General features: G+C 42.9%; 1 protein-coding gene across 2 annotated transcripts in view; it reads right to left on the bottom strand.

The window, feature by feature from the left end:
• Positions 1 to 19781: 19781 nt before the first annotated feature.
• Positions 19782 to 21657, bottom strand: part of Zmynd12 (zinc finger MYND-type containing 12) — a 24958-nt gene continuing 23082 nt past the window's right edge. For both annotated transcript variants that reach the window (XM_090335074.1, XM_090335075.1), the window contains exon 8: positions 19782 to 20325. In XM_090335074.1, coding sequence (XP_090191200.1) covers positions 20194 to 20325 — 132 coding nt within the window. In that variant the 3' untranslated portion in view covers positions 19782 to 20193. The remainder of the gene's footprint in view (positions 20326 to 21657) is intronic.

Raw genomic sequence — 21657 nt, 5'->3', positions numbered from 1 at the left:
TATAGGGTTTTCTTTGAAGCCCTTGAAAAAGGCCTCAACACTTTATAGTCAGATTGTTTTTTTTGGTTTTGTTTTATTTGTTTTTGTCCTGGTACTGGAGCTTGAACTCAGGGGCCTTGTGCTCTCACTCACCTTTTTCACTCATAGCTAGCACTTAGCTACTTTTCCAGTCCAGCATTTCCCTCTCCTCTCCCCCACCCCGCCAAATAGGGATGGAGCCTCTTAGACCCTTCTATCCAGGCTAACTTTGAACTACAAGCCTCAGATCTCAGACTCCTGATTAGCTAGAATTGCAGGTGTAAACCACCAGTACCCACTGCTTTTTTTTTTTTTTGCCAGTCTTAGGCTTGAGCTCAGGGCCTGAACTCTGTCCTTGGGCTTTCTCAAGGCTATAGCTTTACCACTTGAGCCACAGCACCATTTGTGGCTTTTTTCTATGTATGTGGTACCGAGGAATCGAACCTGGGCCTTCGTGCATGCTAGGCAAGCACTCTACCACTAGGCCAAACTCCCCGGCCCCCCCCACTGCTTATTTTTAATGTCTTCTAACTTCTGCTGCCTGTTGCGGCAGTGACAAGTTCTATCTACCACTTTATATGTCAGACTTTTCTTCTCTTCCTCCTCCTCCTCTTTTTTTTTTTTATTATCTCTTGAGACAGATCTCAAACTCACATTCCTCCTGCCCCTGCCTCCCCCAACTGCTGGGATTACAGGCATGACCCACCACATTTGGACTATTAAAATTTCCTCAAAAAATAGGTTTTTGCTTAGAGAACATAGATTTACCAGCCAACTCTGAGGAAACTTACTACGAAGTTTCTCAAAATATTCTGAGTAAAGTCAGCTTCACTGAACTCAAACATCCATTTTCCCAAGGTAACATCTTAGAAGGCAGCACCACCCATTGGGGGCATCATTCTTGTATTTATTCTGCTGTAAATATACAAATGTGTATCAAGTCAAACTTACATTTTTCACAGCACATTTCAATAGAAACTGGTTCTTAAGTACTCTAATTAAAATCAGATTTCACAAATAACAGTTGTACAACTAAAAAAGGTTTGATGTGGTGTGATAGAGATGTCACGCGACACAGTTGTAATTTTAAATGTGATGCAACATAGGGTGCATGCTACTGAACTGTAACCAGGTAATGCGTCTTGTACAATGCGTCTTATAAAAAAAAATAATCCTTCACCCTTCTTTAAGAAATGTACCTTATCATTACCACTCGGGGTGACATTAGAAGGTGGAGAGTTTTAGGTTTATTTGCTAGAATTAGATGTGGAAACATCTGAAACAAGTCTTGATCTCCCAGAAGCTGTATTTACACTTTTCCATTTCCTTGTCTTTCCCCTTGAACTCAAAGGGCCCCATTCTGACCAAGAGCTGCCAGAGTGGTTCCATATTCCTTTGCCAAAGGAGGCCCGTTTTTCCAGCTGGTAATGGCATCTGTCATCATTGACCTCACTGCTAGAAACAAGCCCTGTGTGAAAGCAGAGAATGCTGGGTCATAGCTTGATTCCAGCCCTGCTCCAAGATTGCCCAAAACTCTGGGCCTCAGCCAGGTGGCCTGGCTACACTTGCTACAGCTGCCCACACCTGCTGGAAAGAACATGGAATACAGAGCCAGAGCATGCTGTCTTCTTAGACAAGAGATGACGTGAGCTCTATGCCTCCATTTTTCCGTTCTTCAGGCAGGGGAAAGATGCATTACATTTACCTCTTGGGAGTACTTTGAGGTGAAGCAAGTTAATAAATGGGGTTGTACATTGTGTGGAAGATGATAACAGATACCTCCCACACCTAGTGTCATAATAGTTCTCATCACCACCCTGAGAGGGTGAAGAGGCCATGACTTCTTGGCTTCAGCAAACTAAACAATGCTAGGGGACCTAATATGGAATGCAGCATCTTGGGGGCCTTCCTTCCAGTTAGGGAACCTTATAATCTGAAAAGAGGTTGGCTCTTGGGGTTTTCAGAGGCTTCTGGATGCCTCCAGTACAACTGCTGCAAGTACCTGGCGCTTATAATTCAACTAACAAAGTCTTCCTTCTGTAACATAGATTCAATGTTTGTATATGGTCTTCCTATTGTCTGGTAGTAGCATCTTGAAACTGGTCAAAACTTGAATGTTGATAGCTCAGTCACTCAGAATATATATAATTCTGCACTTAGGAAAAATGTCTTCATGATATCTTGTCTGATTCTGTCCATGGGATGGACAGAATGGGGACTGGGTGTTTGAGGGCTTTAGAATGACTTGACAAATAATGAAAGTGGGTCATAAGCCATTACTGTAACAATGGCAAACGCTGTGCTCCCAGCTGAAGAATTCTGTGACAAATGGGACAAGGTGAGAAGAAAAGAGAAAGGGGGAGGGTTTGAGATAATTTTGTGGAAGAAATATAAAATTAGGATCATTTGAAACTCCTGTGGGGAGGTGGAAAAATAACCCACCTAAGGATTTATTTGTTAATTATTAAGTAGTTGTATCGAAGGGCTGCAATGCTTCTGGGTCATTGTCACCCCATCTTCTAAAGATTAATGAGAGAATCGGGAATATACTGAAGCTATTCCTTTTTTTTTGGTTATTGTTGGTTGTGGGGCTTGAACTCTGGGCCTGAACGCTGACCCTGTGCTCTTCAGCTCAAGGCTACGGAGCCACAGCCCCACTTCTGATTTTCTGTGGTTAATTGGAGAGAAGAGTCTTGCAGTCTTTAGTGCCCAGGCTGGCTTTGAACCTTGATCCTCAGATCTCAGCCTCCTGAGTAGCTAGGATTACAGGCATGAGCCACCTCACCCGACTTGGAGCTATTCTTTATGAAGACAGAGGCCTAGTCTTGAGAAGTTAGAGGGGTGTACTTATCCTTCAAGGCCTGAGCTGTACCAATGAGACCATTCAGAATGTAAATCCCACAAAAATGGGAGCTGCTTTGAGGTAGGAAGGGAAATTCCAGGAGCACCCAAGTAACAGGTGATCCCCTAAAAGGCAGATGGACTAGCCACGTGCAAATCCCAGGGCCACAACCTGTGGAAGGGAGCGGCTCCCACTCCCATCCATCAAGTCACTTCAGCAGAATGCTGTCCTTTGAACCTGTAGGTGAGGCTCCTGTACTCTGTGCAGATGTCCTAGGAAAGGCCCTGACAGCAGCTATTTGTCACTGTCCCTAAAGTTAATGTTCTTAGATGTTGGACTATATAGCTTAATAGAAAACCTGGTACTGCTTTGGATTGCCTCTGAGACTCACGGTCACTACCGATCATTCCTGCAAAAATGTTTCTACCTGGAAGATTATCCCTAAGGACATGCTGTTTTCATTGTTTCCTCAAACTAGGTTATTCCTCCATTCTAAATGTTATGGATCAGCTCCTAAAATTATTACGGCTTAGCCTGAACTGTATTCCTTCTCAGCTCCCAATTTCCTCCTTCAGATGCAGTTTTGGAGACAACATGCAGCAACACTCTCTAGAGCCCTAGACTGGCCTTTCCACCTGGTTTTGTAATCTCATTTTGTGAAGATCCTATTCTCTGTACCTCCAAGGCAACATGAGGAAAATCACTCCCGAGGGCCAGATGGGAGGCCACAAGAATCGAAGCCCTCAAACACCAGTCCCCTCCCCATTTTATAAATAAGGAATTGAGTTCCAAGACCACACTCACATAGCTAGTTAGCAGTGAGAAGACCCAGCACAGTGTCCAGTGGTTGTATTCCTTCATGTGTCTGGCACTTACTGCTATCCTAGATCCCACCCTCTGACATCCCTGTTGTGTGAATCTCTGCCAAGGGGTCAGCACTCACGTGGATCGGTATGACAACCCCAAAGGTGCATGTGAGACATCCAGGATGCAGGCTGGCCAACATGCCCTTTAGACCAGCCATGACCATTTCAATCCCCGCCCCCACACACACACCCTTGGCTATTCCATGATGGGATGTAAGGGAGAAGGCCCATACCAAGCAGAACAGAGGCTAAGGGTTTGAAGTTCCGGTACCCATCAAAAACACCCAAGTTGACTCCATATGCTCCACTGCAGTCAGTAGCGAGATCCAAAATGTCTTCCCACTCTGTGTGTGTGTGTTGGGGGGGGGGGGTTGTGAGCATGTATGCATACCAGTACTGGGTCTTAAACTCAGGGCCTCATGTTCCTGCTTGGTTTTTTTTATCACAGCTAACACTCTACCACTTGAGTCATACCTCCATTTCCAGCTTTCTGCTGATTAACTGGAAAAAAGGTCTCAGATTTCTTTGCTCAGGCAAGCTTCCAACTTTATCCTCAGATCTCAGCCTCCTGAGTAGCTAGGATTATAGGCATGGGCCACCAGTGCCTGGCTCCTCCCACTTCTTATCCTATAACATGCCTCACTTGTGATCAGACACAGGCACAGATTTTTCCTGTCATGGCCCCTTATCCCTTGGGATCCGATAACTCTGGAATTCTGTTCTGGACTCTGAATTGTGATTTCTAAGACACTTCTGTTTTTTGCAACTACTGCTGACTCCAGACTTCTGCAACCTCATTTTCAGCAACAACATCTCATCTTGGCACTGTATCAGCTCACATCTGAAGCTTCGTTCCCACCCTGTTTCCACACACAGCAAAATGCAAGTGAGTGTGTATACATGTCTCAATAGTATAGGAGAAAACTGCAGACACTGCAGCATTGCAGGCTTGGCACCACACTCTAAATATTCTTTTCATGTATTGCAAAGACATTTCCACTCACTTTCCCACCATGTGGTCCCTGTCTGCCTTCCTTGGGACAAGACAAACCTATTTATGTACTCACATAAATTGGTTTTGTTTCTTCTTCTTCCTCCTTGTTTTTAGAGGCAGGGTCTTACCATATAGCCCAGGCTGGCCTTGAATTTGCTACCCTCCTGTCTCCATCCCAAGTACTAGAATTTAAAGCATGTACCACTATCCCAGGCTTGCTACACATTTTCTTTCCTTTTTTTTTTTTTTTTTTTTTGCCACTCCTGGGGCTTGAACTCAGGGCCTGAGCACTGTCCTTGGGCTTTCTCAAGGATAGAGCTCTACCACTTGAGCCCCAGCACCACTTCTGGCTTTTTCTATGTATGTGGTACCAAGGAATTGAACACGGGTCTTTGTGCATGCTAGGCAGGCACTCTACCACTAGACCAAACTCCCAGCCCTGCTGTACATTTTCTTTTAACACCTCACCTTCAGGATTTCACCCTTTTTCCATTGTTGGCAGACAAAAGGGATTTTCCTAAAAGAACTATTCCCTTCTCAAGGTTAACTCAAATACCATTCCTGAAGGTGATATATTTTTCATTCCCACTACACTAGACTGACATCTTGTAACCAACTAGCCGTCAGGGTTCCCCCTGTGGGTTCACATCCTGACTCCTAAAGCACTCACTTCATCTCACTAAATTTTAGTTTTGTCACCTATCAATGTGATCAATAAACACAATCTTCAATATAAAATCCTTAACTATATCCTGGCTTTCTTTGGTTTCCTTTCGTTTTTGCTTTCCCTGCTGTGAGCAATCACACAAAGTGCCCTCCTGTGGCTGTGGCGCTGAGCCAAGGGATAAAAGCAGCAGACAGCCACTTTACAGCTAGGAAGAAGAGACACTGCGGGGAGGGCTGGCGGCCACTCAAGCAGGCTGTGGTTCAGGCTTAATGACTGCAAGGTCTCATCCATCCTTGAGATTCAATGATGCTGGAGTTAAAGATACAGGGAATGTATGCAGTTAAAAAAAAAAAATCCCAAAGGCTGGGACAAGAGAGAGGCTGGAAACTCAAGAGCAGCTTGGCTTTGGATGATTTAGCTACTGATTTTTTTTTTTTAATTTTCTCTTCTTTTGGGGTATTTCCTTACTGCCTTTGCAGCAAATGAAAGAAGAGGTGTCAGGGGCTTAATTCAACCTGTTAAACAGAGGGTGATAGGTGTATAGAAGGCCAGAGGCGGGGCTGGGGAATGAAGCAAACGACAGCCCCATATGGACTTGGCAGGATGCCAGTCATTGAGATCAGATGCTACCAGCCAATGAGGCAACTAAAATTCTGCTCTCCTGGCACATCCACACTGGGACTCCAGGATCTCCTATTTAGAGGAACACTGACTTCTAAACTAGAGGAGAGGCAGGGAGCAGGAATCATTTCACAGAACCCCGGACCTCATTCAGTTTTCTTACTAGCTAGCATTCTACTACTTGAACCCACACACGAAAAGCTCTGGCTTTTTGCTAGTTCATTGGAGATGAGTCTCTCAGATTTGTCTACAAGAGCTGGCTTCAAATCACAATCCTCAGCTTCTTAAACAGCAAGGATTATAGATGTGAGCCTCCAGTCCCCAACCTATTATTCCTAAACTTGAGGTTATTGACCTTGCTTGTATTTGTATGGTGAAATACTATCTTTTCTCACCTCCACCAATCGGTCACATCACACTAGTAACTGGGAAGTATTTACATCACAAAGATGAGCAATCCCAGGTCAAGTTTATTCCCAGGGTCTTAAATGCGTATCCGCATTTCAGTGCCACTGGGTGACAGAGAAAATAAATCCATTAGTGAAAGAATTGCAACATCTTAGTTCCAGAAGAAGAAGCAACAGTTTTTCTCAGAAGGAAGTACTGTGGTAAAATGTGCCCAACTTCTTTGAAGTCTAAGAAAAACTCTTGAAAACACTTCTGTTTGCTCTCCTTGCTTTGTCTAGTTTCTGGTTTTCAGAGGTGGGAAATACATTTCCTTTGCTGAGAAGCTTATAGAATGATTGATTAGTAAATAAAGTCGAGTCTCAGCCAGGGAAGGTGCTTTAGCTAAGCTTCCCCCAGGAAAGTCCATTGTACTCTTTCCTAACTGGCAAAATGAAAATGTGCCACAAAGAATTGATCTGAAGCAGACACCAAAATAGCTGATTTCCAAGTCATTTCTACAGCAATAACAACGTTAACTCTTCCAATAGAAAGGAAATCATGTATAAATGATTGTTTTACTATTTTTGCTTTGTATTAAAATTATTACTGTGGATCAGAATGCTTTGTTTGCCTTTGTTCTCCAAACCATGCCTTTTGGTTGTTCTTTTAAAGAACCACATGCTGAATCTCCATTTTCTTATTTTCATATCATAAAGGGGAGGGAAATGCTTCATAGAAACTTCAGCCTATTCACTTGTGCACCAGCTGCATCCTGAAAAACCATAATTTTCCTTTCAAACACTGAGTGCTGTCTGAATTGTAATATTGCCAACTCTCAGCTGTCAAGATGATGGGGGAAAAATACTGCTGCAGATGGCAGGAGCTTGTCAGGGACCTGCACAGCTTGCTCTCCCCTACTGACACTTGAATTTAGATTCAAATGGCAAGTGAGAGCTGAAAGCTGTTTAAAAAGAAAAAAAGCCTATGAGATGTACTCAAGAGTTCCAGGGAATGGAAGGAATCTATACCCATCCACAAAAACTTCAAACTCTGACAGCTCTACCGGGCCCATCAGTCCTGTAGTTGTCAGATATTTCAAGAGATGACTTTGGAGAAGCAGTAATAAGAACTTTGGGCCTGGCACCAGAGATTCACATCTGTAATCTTAGCTACCCAGCATGTTAAGTCCTGGGGATTGTGGTTTGAAGCTAGCACAGGTAGGAAAGTCCATGAGACTCTTATCTCCAATTAACCACCAAAAAAAAAAAAAACTAGAAGAGGTGCCAGGAGTTTGGCCTAGTGGTTAAAGTGCTTGCCTAGCATGCACGAAGACCCGGGTTCGATTCCTTGGTACCACATACATAGAAAAAAGCCAGAAGTGGTGCTGAGGCTCAAGTGGTAGAGCTCTAGTCTTGAGAAAGTCCAAGGACCAAGGACAGTGCTCAGGCCCTGAGCTCAAGCCCAGGACTGGCAAAAAAAAACTAGAAGAGAAGCTATAGCAGGGACAGCACCTAATCCTTGAGTTCAAGCCCTAAAACCTATACAAAAGAAAATAACAAAAAAAATTTTCTAAGTACCAGGTATTAGACTATTAAACTAAGGCTATTTCTTCAACAGAGAATTGGGAAGCCCAACCTAAGGTAGGAGTCATGAGTGGTTGTGAATTGCTAAAACCACTCTGAGATTCCACCTCATCCCAGTTAGAATGGCCATTATCAATAAATCTAATAAGAACTGATGCTGAGGGGATGTGGGCAAAAGGGAATGCTAATACACTGTTGGTGGGAATGTAAACTAGTGTAAACTGGAAAGCAGTTCCTCAAAAGGTTAAACATAGAGCTCCCTTATGACCCAGCAATCCTACTCCTGGGTACTTACCCAAATGTCCATAAACAAGGACATAGTAAAGCTACTAGCACAACCATGTTCATTGCAGCATTATTTACTATAGCTAAGATATGCAACCAACCCAGATGTCCCTCGGTTAGATGAATGGATCAAGAAGATGTGGTATTTATACACAATGGAATTCTATGCTGCCACCAGAAAGAATGGCATCTCCCCATTTGTAAGGAAATGGAAAGACTTGGGGGAAAAATAAAACACATTAAGTCAGATCCAAAGAAACAGGCTCCATGGTTTCCCTCATTTGCAATATGTAGTACACATCCAGGATTCTCCTAGCAGAAGAACATAATAGATCAGTAGCAATGTGGATATGGCCATATAGGATGAGGATAAGTGAAATGAACTCCCGGATATGGAAATAGCTTGATTTTTGTGTTTGTTGCTCTCAACCTACTGTGTGAGGTTATTCCTTCTCCCCCTCTCCCTCCCTTTTTGTTTTTGTTTGGTTTGGTTTCTTTCCTTATGGTGTATCTCATGTTGCCACTGTATCTGACTTTGGTACCTGGTATATTGTATATATGCATTTATTTGTTTATTTGAATAGAGAAGGGAAGGGGAAAAACAAGATGATTGGGAAGGGGTAGGGGGAGGGAAACTGGGAGAAAAACATTGGAAGGGGTATCAATGTACAAGAATTAATGTACCACTACCTGATGAATGTAACCCCTCTTTACATCACCTGGACAATAAAATAAAATTGAGGGAAAAAAAGGAGTCATGGATATAAAAATGTTTGATGGCTACAGCTAAAGAGAATTTAGGGCATGTCACTAAATCACACTACCTATAATGTACTACAACCCTAACATTGATTGAATGGCTTGGTGAATGCCCTAGATTCTAAAACTACCAAAACATTCTATTATTACTTATCTACCTATTTGTTCTTAAGAATAATACAGAAAATTGCATACATCATATTCTGCAGGCATTTCTTTTTTTCAAAAATAACAAAACAGGAGCCAGGAGTTTGGCCTAGTGGTAGAGTACTTCCTTAGCATGCACAAAGACCCAGGTTCAATTCCTCAGTACTACATACATAGAAAAAGCCAGAAGCAGGGGCCGGGAGTTTGGCCTAGTGGTAGAGTACTTCCTTAGCATGCACAAAGACCCAGATTCAATTCCTCAGTACTACATGCATAGAAAAAGCCAGAAGCAGGGGCCGGGAGTTTGGCCTAGTGGTAGAGTGCTTGCCTAGCATGCACGAAGACTCCAGTTCGAAGACCTCGGTACCCCACATACATAGCAAAAAGCCGTAAGTGGTGCTGAGGCTCAACTGGTAGAGTATTAGCCTTGAAAAAGTCCAAGGACAGTGCTCAAACCCTGAGCCCAAGCCCAGGACTGGCACAAAAAAAAAAAAAAAGCCAGAAGTTCAAGTAGTAGAGTTCTAGCCTTGAGAACACCCAAGGAGAGTGCTCAGGCCCTAAGTTCAAGCCACGGAATTGGAAAAAACAAAAACAAAAAAAAACACAACCAGGACATATCCTGGTGCCTTTACCATGCATGACAAAATTAAGAATATTACTAGAGAGCTGGGAGTTTGGCCTAGGTGGTAGAGTGCTTGCCTAGCATGCACAAAGACCCAGGTTTGATTCTTCGGTACCACATACATAGAAGAAAAAAAGCCGGAAATGGTGCTGAGGTTCAAGTGGTATAGTTCTATCATTGAGAAAGTCCAAGGACAGTGCTCAGGCCCTGAGCTCAAGCCCAGGACTGGGAAAAAAAAATATTACTAGATATCACCTAATTCCCAGTCCATATTCAGAACCCTCAATTGCCTCACAAAGACCTTCATATAGGTCCATGGAGACTAATGGATTTGATGGGACAGAATAGTGAGGAAAGCTACCCTACCACCTTGACTGAAGCACTGGTAGAAGCCATTCAAGAAGGGTGCCAGAAAATAGACTATTAGAGGTCCCCTTCCCTGAGTTGATGGCTCAAGTATTAAGCCTAAGAAACTTCCTTTTCTTCCCAGGACTCATGATCTTTCTCTGGAGTACTCCCAGCCTTCTGCTGCTGGTGATTACATGTCTGTTGCAGTGATAGCCAGTGCTTTTTCATGGGCTGCTGCAGAGATTTCCTAAATCAGGAGAGGGGCTTATCCAAGGATTGTTGCTGTTCCACTGGCCTTGGGTCCATGCACTCCTGAGATTCTCAACGCTTTAGATCCCCCAAGGGCCTTCACATCTTCATTAATTACAAAGTTACAGCACATTTGAGTAGCAGCCAATTATGTCACATCAAAGGCTCTCTCCCTTACCACAGAGACAAGGCAACTGGATGTACTGCGTACCCAAGGATGGATTTTTTTCTTATCAAAAAGGACAAATGGTTACACTGCTGAAATCTGAACATGGTTTGTATTGTATCATCTGATGGTATCATATCACTGTTAATTTCTTGATTCTTATGATTGTACTCATGAGAATATGAAAGATGGCATCCTTAAAAATATACATTTAAGTGGGCACGGTGACTCACGCCTATAAGACTCTTATCTCCAATTAACCTCTAGAAAATGTGAAGTGGGGCTTGGCTCGAGGTAGCCTTGATCTGAAAAGCTCAGGGACAGCGCCTAGGCCAAGTTCAAGTCCAATGACCCACAAAAAAAACACATTTAATATTAAGGGCTTCCACATTAATTATTAAGGGCTAAAATGACATCTTCAACTTACTTTCAAAAGGTAAAATATCTGCATGGGGGAATCTGAGTGGAAGGTTCTATAGGAGTGCTTTGAGTAATGTGTTTACATCTGAAATAATGTCAGTCTCTTCTGCACAGCTGCCTTTGCTCCATCACATGTTGTTTCCTAGGGCATTGTGTTCGGTTCCTTTTCCTTCCTTAGGTAAATTCCACACCTGGGCGGCCTCCTCTTCTACAGTATGACCATCATGAAACTCTCAGGCTTCTCACTGAAGTCAAGCTTGCTTTCTTGACTGGATTGCATATCCAGTTGCCTTTCTCTCTCTCTCTCCTTCTCCCGCCCCCCCTCTCGTCCCCTAAGTATGTTAAAGCCACCCAAGCCCAAGAGAGCTCACTCCTGGTCCCCTCCCCCATGTGCCCCTCTTCTGATTCCTCACTCGAGTGCATAATTCCAGCCACTTACTCAAAATAGAAAAATAACTCTAGTAGCCATTCTTGTCTATTGTCATCCTCTACCCTGATGTCTAATTTTGTTTCTTGTGATGAGATTACTTTTCTCATTGAAAACATTTTTTCTTCTTTGGCTGTGTTTATTAAAATCTTCTTGAAGATCTATAAGCCCATTAAATGTTCATAACCAGAGGATGTGATCCTGGCTTTATATCCTAACCCCAGTAGTAACTTTGTTCTAATGGTTTTAAAATATGATATTGCACACTTCTATAATCTCAACTGCACAGGAGGGAAAGAGAGGAGGACCATAAGATCTGGGCTAATTCTAGCAAAGTCAAGGGGACACTATCTCAAAAGCAATACAGTACCCACCCTCCCCCCCCCCAAAAAAAAACACCAAAACCTGTTGCGGGAGATGGCTGGATCTAGAGCAAATCATATTAAGTGAAGTAAGCCAGGCTCAAAGAGACAAATGGTGCACATTTCTCTCATTTGTGAAAGCTATTTGTAAAATACAACTAGGCATGATAATGCAACTAGGGCTTAATGCATATACATGTGAACAATCTGACTAAAAGAGGCCTTACTAGGGAGGAATCAAAAGGTGATTCCTCTGAACCACTAATGTAATATTAAAAAAAAAAAAAACAACCCAGGAAATGGAATGTGGAGGTTTTTAGGGGGTGGGGTAAGAGGGGAGCACAGGAATGGAGGGAGGAAGAGTGAGTAAATGCAGTCATATTTAATGTACACCATGTAAAAAATGAACAATGTAATATGGGTAGGGACAGGAGGGAGAAAGAAATAATTTAAATATATAAATCAAAAAACATGATGATAGCTGGGTGCAGTGGCTCACACCTATAATTCTAGCTACTCAGGAGGCTGAGATCTGAGGATTGAGGTTCAAAGCCAGCCTGGGACTAAAGTCCATGAGACTCTTATCTCCAATTAACCACTAGAAAACTGGAAGTGACACTGGGGTTCAAGGGGCTGGGTGGTAGCCTTGAGCTGAAGAGCTTGGGGACAGTGCCCAAGCCCAGAGTTCAAGCCCCACAACTGAAACACACACACACACACACACACACACACACACACACACACACACACACACAAATGATGACAACTAGATATGGAATCAAATACAAGGGATTGAGTCTATGGAAACTGATTAATATAAAAATGATCAAAGCTGTCTGTCTGAACTGGGCACCAGTGGTTCATACATGCTACTCGGGAGGCCAAGATCTGAGGACCGTGGTTCAAAGCTAGCTTGGGCTGGAAAGTCTGTGAGACTCTTATCTCCAATAAACTACTCAGAAAAAGCTGGAAGTAGCACTGTGGCTCAAGTGGTAGAACACTAGCCTTGAGCACAGAGAGGTTCAGGAATAGAGCCCAAGCCCTGAGTTCGAGACCCAGGGCCAGAAAAAAGAACAAAAAATAAACAAAAAAGATACCTGTCTGGATAATGGACAGACAGTAACTTAGCTGTCAAAATAAAACTTGGGTAGCTTATCTATAAGAAAAAGAACACTGCTGCATATTTAAATATATTTATTAGTTACTGAATATGTATTTTATTTGTGCATATATGTAAAATAATTTTCTTCCATATCCTTGTCACTGATCTTAGTGAATATTAGGAAGGGTACACTTTTCTCAGTGAAATGATGGCACAGCTCTGTCACTCAAATAATGCTTCACCATCTTTTTTTTTTTTTTTTTTTGCCAGTCTGGGCTTGAGCTTAGGGCCTGAGCACTGTCCTTGGGATTTCTCAAGGCTAGAGCTCTACCATTTGAGCCTCAGGACTACTTCTGGCTTTTTTCAATGTATGTGGTACCGAGGAATCGAACCCGGGTCTTTGTGCATGCTATGCAAAGCACTCTACCACTAGGCCAAACTCCCGGCCCATGCTTCAGCATCTTTATTGAATTTTTTACACTGCCAAATATTACTTTTCTGTGACCTACTGTGCCTACCTCATAGGCATTGTGAAGGCACATGTATCTCATTTACATGTGTGGCTACAGTGAGACATGGTGAAGCCTACTGAAGGTAGAGCAATTTGATGCTAATAATTCTGGTCATCTAAGGACCCATTGACCAGGACAGACCTATAACTTCATAATGATATGTATCATAGTAGAATACAGACTACTCAAAATGAGTTCATAGGCCGTAAGTTTGACCTAGTAGTAGAATACTTGCTTAGCATGCACGAAGACCCAGGTTGGGTTCCTCAGTACCACATAACATAGAAAAAAGCAGGCTGGGAGTTTGGCCTAGTGGTAGAGTGCTTGCTTAGCATGCACGAAGACCCAGGTTCGATTCCTTAGTACCACATACATAGATAAAAGCCAGAAGTAGTGCTGTGGCTCAAGTGGTAGCACTCTAACCTCGAGAAAGCCCAAGTATAGTGCTTGGGCCCTGAGCCCTAGCCCACAACTGGAAAAAAAACAAAAAACAAACAAACACACACACAAAAAAAAAAAAAAACAGAAAAAAGCTGGAAGTAGTGCTGTGACTCAAGTACTCAAGTGGTAGAGTTCTAACCTTGAGAAAACCTGAGGACAGTGCTTAGGCCCTGAGTTTAAGCCCAGGACTGGCCAAAAAAAAAAATTAGTTCATAGACAGCATGTTATAATTTCTAATAGTGTACACATGCTTGCAGCAGAAGAAATTTGTCTGGAGATACAACTCATTGACTCTCAGTGAAGAACCCAAGAACTCCTGCTTCTCTTCAACCTGTGTTTTCTTTCTTTTTGCTGTAGTATGGGAATTTGAATTTAGGGCTTCATGCTTTCTAAGCAAGCATTCTACCCAAGGGCCATGTTTCGGCCATGTTTTGATGCTGTTGATGTGTTTTAGGTTTCCTAGCATACATTAGTTGTAGCAATGGGGATTTGTTGTGATCTCTCCACACCGATGCAAGGTACCTTGTCCAACCTCACTCCCTCTACCACTCTTCTTTATTCCACTTTTCCTTTCTTAAAATAATTTCAACAAGTTTCATTGTTCTACTTTCATACATGTAAATAAACTGTTTCAATCACAGTCACCTTTGTTCAGCCCTCTGCTTCCATTGGTACCCAAACTCATAACAGAACCTGTTTTTACTGTTTCTGTCATTCTTTTTCCCCCCCTAGTCTTGGAGCTTGAACTCAGGGCCTGGGCACTGTCCCTAAGCTTCTCTGTGCTCAAGGCTAGTGCTCTACCACTTGAGCCACAGTACCACTTCCAGCTTTTTCTGTGAGCGTGGTACTGAGGAATGGAACCCAGGGTTTCAACATGCTAGGCAGGAACTCTTCCACTAGGCCATATCCCCAGCCACATTTTCTTTTTTTTGTATTTAGCTTTTACTATGTATTGATTACAACAAAGGAATTCATCATGGTATTTCACATACCCCTAATACATACACATATACATATATAATTTTGCTCAGAATAACCCTCCCTATCGCTTTCTCTTTCTGCTTCCTCTACCCTCCTATTGATCAACAGCTTTCATTAATATTTCCTTATGTCATCTTTATATATAGTGGCAATGTATTTCAAAATTATTCACCCTCCATCTTTCTCTTTACCTCTACCTTTCCCCCTTGTCTTCCTAATAGTACCATTGTTAGAATCAGAGCCCCAGGTCCTGAGTTCAAGCCCCATGACTGAAAAAAAAAATTTGTTAGCACTGTCACTTCAATATCTTTACATGAGTCTAGAGAGAAAGAATGTGTGTAAATGATGTTTTGACAATCTAGTTATACCAGGTAAAGTGTCAGTGATGAGGAAGGATAAAGGATAAGGGAACCAGCACAGAAGAAAATAGTTTTACTTGTAGATAGAAGAAAGTATAAATGAGGAAAGGCTGTAGAAAGGGGACAAAAATATGATTTAAAAATTGAATACCGAAAGGCAGATGTTTGTGGTTCAGCTATAACGACTTTGGAAGGAGACACAGAACTGAAAAGTATATGGGAGTGGATAAGAGTCCTGGAAGGTAAAAACTATAAAACAAATAATATCCATACAGCTAAATGAATAAAAAGTATAAAAACCGCCAAACCAAACTAGCGAGACAGATGCAGAAAGCAAACTGTAAACTTTTGATTATTGTTGTGTGTCTCTGTGTGATGCTAGAGGCTATGGAAATCACCTGAGTGAGAGGGCTCTGCCTCCCCTGTGGTCAGCGCAGAGAGCCAGGGGCAGGCCCTGGACGAAAGCATTTCACAGACCTCTGACTCAAAGGTCTGCTGCTGTTCCTGCCTCAGGTGATGAGATTCTTTCCTTGCTTGAGACAACTATCAAGTCTACCACTGCAGAGTCCCTGCTGTCTCAATGGTGCCTCTGTGGTGTGGCTTGATAGGGGATCTCTAGACTCATTCACTGCCACTGTCTGGAGTGTCTGCCTTTTGGCTCCATTGCCTCTACTAGTGGTGTGGCCAGGTGTTAGGAGTCACTGCTCCATTCCTTTATAGTGACCAAATGGCCTCCAGACAAGTGCCTCTGCTATGTGACCCCACAATGAACCCGAAGCCTCTTTCACACAGTAAATAGCAGGGCTCCCAAGCCCCTAGCATCGAAGGTGACAGTGTATCTTCAACTGCCTCACTGATCTATACCCAAATTCTATGGCAGAGTGTCCTCTGAGTCATCATGATTGCACCTTATCCCCAAGTTACCACAGTAACTCAGTTCTGAAATCGGGCAATCTCAAGATGATGACTCACTGTCCGTCTCCCAGATAGGGAAGTCACAGAAAGCTTTTCTTCACCAAGGCCAGTCCTCCATACTGGAGCAGTCACTGGCTCATAAATCCCTGAGCTAAGGTACAGGTTTGAGGGCTACATGGGTTGCTTCCTGCAGCTAGAGTTAGCAATCTATTGGGGAAAGTCTGTCTTACGTGGTGGTCTTCAATGTTTCCTCCCCCAAACAGAGATCTGGGTACGAGCTAGAAACTCCTTGCTGCCTTTCTTCTACAGGGAAAGGTTCTCTGTAGTCTTTCTCCCTCCTGCCCTCCACATTATGGTTTCTGATTCCTTTCATCTGTTACTCACTTTAGAATCTAGCCCTTTCAGGGACGCCAGAGTCTATTCATTCACAGAATGAAAAATAGCATCTTGTCTCGCCTCCCTTTTTGTTGGTTTTGAAATTCAGTCTCACTTCCTGCCCCAGTGTGTGCCTGGGCTGCAATCCACCTATGTAAGGCTTCCCATCACAATGTGGATGACAGGCACATATCATCAGTCCAAGGTCTTAGTTGAAAATGTATCTCAATAACATTTTCTGGTCAGGCTGGTCTTTAACTACAATCCTCCCAATCTCGGTCTCCCAAATAGCTAAGATTACTGGCACAAACTGCCTGCATCCAGCTCTGCTTATCTACTTTTCAGAGTCAAGTAACTCACACTTCATAAAGCCTTTTGGAACTGAGACTGTTTCCTGTATCAGTGATTCGTGTATGAAAATGAAAGATATTTTCGTTGAAGAATAAAGAACAAGGGAAAAACAGAAACATTTTTAATAAAAGAATTTGCCATTGGCAGATGGCATTATAGGTAACATTAAAAGATTTACATTCTACACAGAATCTCATTTGTAGTAGTCCAGGATGGCCAGGGGTGGAGCTGATATCCCATTGAGGCGCATCTGGCTCTGGGCTTCCTTTATCTTGAAATCTAATTTCAAGAATGGGCCCTGGATGAGAATCCACACTGCGTGTGTCCCTCAGGCTGTCTAGAAGACAATACAAATGCTGAACTGCCCTAGCCAGCCTCTCCTCCAGCCCTGGTTATCACATGATCTGCTCTGGGTTAAATACTTATAGGATGATCTGTGACCTGCAGGGGGAGTAGGTCAATGCAATAAACTCTGAACCCTCACCTCCCAGTAAAGAAGGAGATAACACAATAAACTCTGAACCCTATTTCACAATCTACAGATACAGTTTACCTCACTTGGGCTTGGGAAAATGATCATTGCAAAGGTAGAGCCCTGGAGTTACACCTCTAGTTCACTCTTGCAGGGCTGCCTCCCCCCCCCCCCGCCCCTGCACCACCACCAAGGTATGGTCATAGTATTCTTGCCACCCAGGAGGGAGGGTAATCCTGAAGCCTATGCCCCATCTTGAGTCCTTTCTGGAGTAATCAGATGGAATTTAAAAAAAAAAAGAATGGAGGGGCCAGGAGCGCAGCCTAGCGGTAGAGTGCTCACCTAGCATGCATGAAGCCCTGGGTTTGATTCCTCAGTGCCACATACAAAGAAAAAGCCAGAAGTGGTGCTGTGGCTCAAGTGGCAGAGTGCTAGCCTTGAGCTAAAAGTGTCCAAAAATAGTGCCCAGGCCCTGAGTTCAAGCCCCAGGACTGGAAAAAAAAACAAAAACAAAAACACTATTTATTGAAGTTAGCTCCAGGAAATGAAAACATGGTTTTTGTTGTTTGGTGGTATTTGTTTTTATCCGTCGTAAGACTTGAACTCTGGGCCTGGGCACTATCCCTGAGCTCTTCAACTTGAGGACTACTGCTTTACCCCTTGAGCCACAGTGCCACTTCCAGTTTTCTGGTGGTTAACTGGAGATATAAGTCTCATGGATTTTTAGTGCCTGGGCTGGCTTTGAACCAGGATCCTCAGATCTCAGCCTCCTGGGTAGCTAGGATTAAAGGTGTGAGCCACTGGCTAGTGTTTGTTTTTTACTTGGATATTTTTTTCTAAGTGGGTAAAAGCACAAAAGGAAGATAAGGAAGGTGAACACATGCAATTGTGCTATTCAGTATACACTATATGGAAAATTACCTATGCAACTTTGTGGGAAGGGATGGGAGGGGGAAACTAGAGGAAGGTAAAGGAAGAAGTGGCATTGTCCAAAACCAGAAATGTCCTCATTACCTGACTTACAAAATGGTAGCCCCTCTGTACAACACATTAATAATAATAAAATTATTTTAATGTAAATAATAACTTCTTAATTACACTCTGTACAGAAAGATCAATGAAAAGGACTTCAGATAGAAGGGAACAGAAACTAGAAAAGAGAAGGGATAAAATTGAACAGGACCAATAACTATGGTACAACAGAAAAAGTTCAGCCTCCTAGGCACAGTGGCTCATATTGTAATCCTAGCTACTCAGGAGGCTGAGATCTGCGGGTCAAGGATCAAAGCCAGTCCGGGCACTAAAGTCCATGAGACTCTTATCTCCAATTAACTACTAGAAAACCAGAAGTGTCTGCTGTGGCTCAAGGGGTAGGGCGGTAGCCTTGAGCTGAAGAGCTCAGGGACAACACCCAGGCCTTGAGTTCAAGTCCCATGACTGACAAAGTGGGGGGGGGAGAGAAAGAGAGGGGGGAGGGAGCTCCATTATGATCACATGGGCACTTGAGAATGGTTTTCAAATGGGAGAGTTCTAGTATCATCTTTGAACTCATATATTGAACAATTGGTGCTTCTTTTACTTTTCACCCATTCATTCTTCATAGAGTTGTTTGAAAAGGTTAGGAAATAATCATGTGTCCTGAAGAGAAGGAATGCTATGGGGATTGTGGTGGGGCAAGTTAGAAAGTATGAATTCAACTGACGCTGAAAAATCAGGTCCAGAGATGGGAAGGACAACTATGCCTCTGAGATTTCATAGCCATCTTGGAGAAGTGTAAAGGATGCCCACAGGTTTGGAATAAAAGTTCCAGAAGATTTTACCTGCAGGAACAGAATCCCTAGTTGGCATTATTATAAGCCATTATTATAAGTGATTTACAGGGAAGAACATAAACTCTCTGGCGGGTTCTTGGCCTGTGTGTCTTCTTGCTGGATGAAGATGTATTCAGGAAGAAAACGGCAGTTTGGTAAGTCTAGAGAGTAGCTTGGGAAGAAAAGAAAAATGATGGGATAAATGTCCCAAGTCACCAGAGATGGCACATGCTGATACAGGTGAGGCTACATCTGGGCACTTTTACAAGAGTTAATGAGGCTGTTGGGAGTAGGGAATCAAGATGACAGAGCTATTTTGTGATAGTGCTAGGATTTGAATTGAGGCATATCGGGGTACATGGCTTGTGCTCTGTCCCCTTCATCCAAGGGGCCTTTCAGTGCATCTCTCCCTTAAGCAGGACAGTCAGCTCACATCTGCTTCAATTTACCTAGACACCAACATGGTATGGTGTCTAAGCAATGCATCCTAGGGCTCCTTTGGCATGTAAAGAAAGACTTTGGTCTTGTTCGTGTTTGCATTTTGCTATTTATTTTCTATATGCTCCATGCCCTTTTTGTTCTGTTTTTCCTTTGCTGTCTTCTTTTGTTAAGTAGACATTTTCCAGCATGCCATTTTAATCAGTTTGTTAAACTATTTTAAGTTATTTTCTTAGTGATTGATCTAGGAATTAGCTACCTCAGCTTAATGCTGACATAATTCTAACTGAACAGAGATCTCCTCTGCTCCAATGTATTCTATTCCTTTTCCTCTTACTTGGCGAAGCCCTAAAAAAAATACATCACTGAGAGGCTTCTAGGAAATACAACAAACTATTAACAGTTTAATTATAAGAACCAAATGAGTGATCCAATTATACATTACTTGAAGACATAGAGTCATGATAAACCAAGTATCATGACAAACGTTTTACTGATATCTACATCTACGGTTGGCTATTCCCTCTCACATGTGCTAATTAAATCACAGCTATGTATGCAATTGCTGGAGTGGAGGATGAAATGTTAGCAATCCAGAGTACCTACGAGCAGTGCACAAGGCCCAAGCATATCAGACCTTTGATAGCCACTTAAATAGTCCCTGATGCAGAGCTTATAGGTCTCTATTAGCAAAACGATCTTCTTCAGCTGTGATGACATTTAGAAAATCCTGAACGTTTTTTTGCTCGAGGTCATACTGCTGTTCTTGGGCTAGTTTGAGGGCTCTGGAGGCATACTCCTTTGCCTGAAATACAATTGCAATACAAAGAGCTGTCATCACAGGAAATTCTCACATTGAGGAGTCCTATTTTTACCTGACTCTAGAGACATTGGAGAGCACTCACTGCCTCACAGCAGCCGTTGAGCTCTCCCTGATAACCCAGCAGTAGGAGCAGTGCTCCTCTCTGAAATGGTTGTAGGGATGATTAGGGAACAGGGAAATAGTTACACTGAATTTTCAAATTGACATGGTTGAACAAAATCTCTTTTCTATAGGGCAGCTAGAAAATGAAAGGTTCCAGGGAACACACAGGGGGCCCTTGGAAGACTCCCTCCCTCAGCCAAAACCCACCTGACTCTGCAAACCTAGTACAAATGGGCAGACTTTTTCAGCTGTAATAATTTGGCAGGCTTAGCTGCAAAATTGTTTTTGTAAAAATGCTTAACCTGCTCCACCGCCTGTGAGTGGTTACGGCCACCCCAGTGTGCTTTCATCCTTGTGGTTGACTATGGTCATCATAAGGTGACGACCACCTGGGTGTGATATTTACCTTTAAAAGCTTGGCCCTGCTGAAGGTCAGGGATACTCTCTATCAGTCCAAAGGTAGAGAGTAGCCACTGAGCTGCTATTTAAATGACTCCTAGCTTGGTTCATTGAATGCTGATGACACTATTGCTGGTGGTTCAGGGCTCCCCAAAATGGCTGGGATATTACATCAGCAACATGAGATCTCTGTTGGATATTAATCAGGGCCCCAGCAGTCCTGGGGACTTGGACAAAGACTCCATAGCATATCTTGGGGACAATCTGTGGCCCTCTCTCCCTCTCTTCTTTCTTTCCTTCCTTCCTTTCTACTGAATGGCTGCTATGTTCTGTGACTATAGGCAGGTACTGTGACTATAGCAGGAATATCTGGTCCCTAAGGAACTTACAATATAGCCAGGTTATAAAAACAACAAGAAACATGACAAAGAAGTAAAACGTGACAGTATCTTAAACAGTGATACACACTAAGGAATAAAGTGAGGATCAGAGGTCCTAGAGGTTAAAGTGAGGCTTCCCTGAATAAAAATTTCATGGGGGAAACAGAGACCAGAAGGGAGGGAAGCCCCTGTAGATTTATCAATAAACCTGAAATGGGCCACTTACCAAAATAAAAGATATGGGTCAGATAATTGACCCTCTTTGTGCCCTGTTCCCACTTCTGTGAAGAAGGGACAGTAAAGTATCAACTTTATAAGATGGTTGTGAGAATTAACATGATGGTTAGGTAAAGAGCTTAAGCCAATGACTGTCAAATAGTAAATATGCAAAGGGGCCAGGAGTTTGGCCTAGTGGTAGAGTGCTTGCCTAGCA

Source organism: Megascapheus bottae, chromosome 6, assembly GCF_031878675.1.
Source record: "Megascapheus bottae isolate mThoBot1 chromosome 6, mThoBot2.hap1, whole genome shotgun sequence".
Classification (NCBI taxonomy): domain Eukaryota; kingdom Metazoa; phylum Chordata; class Mammalia; order Rodentia; family Geomyidae; genus Megascapheus; species Megascapheus bottae.
Note: the sequence above shows the minus strand (reverse complement) of the source record. Positions and strands in the feature narration are given on the sequence as shown.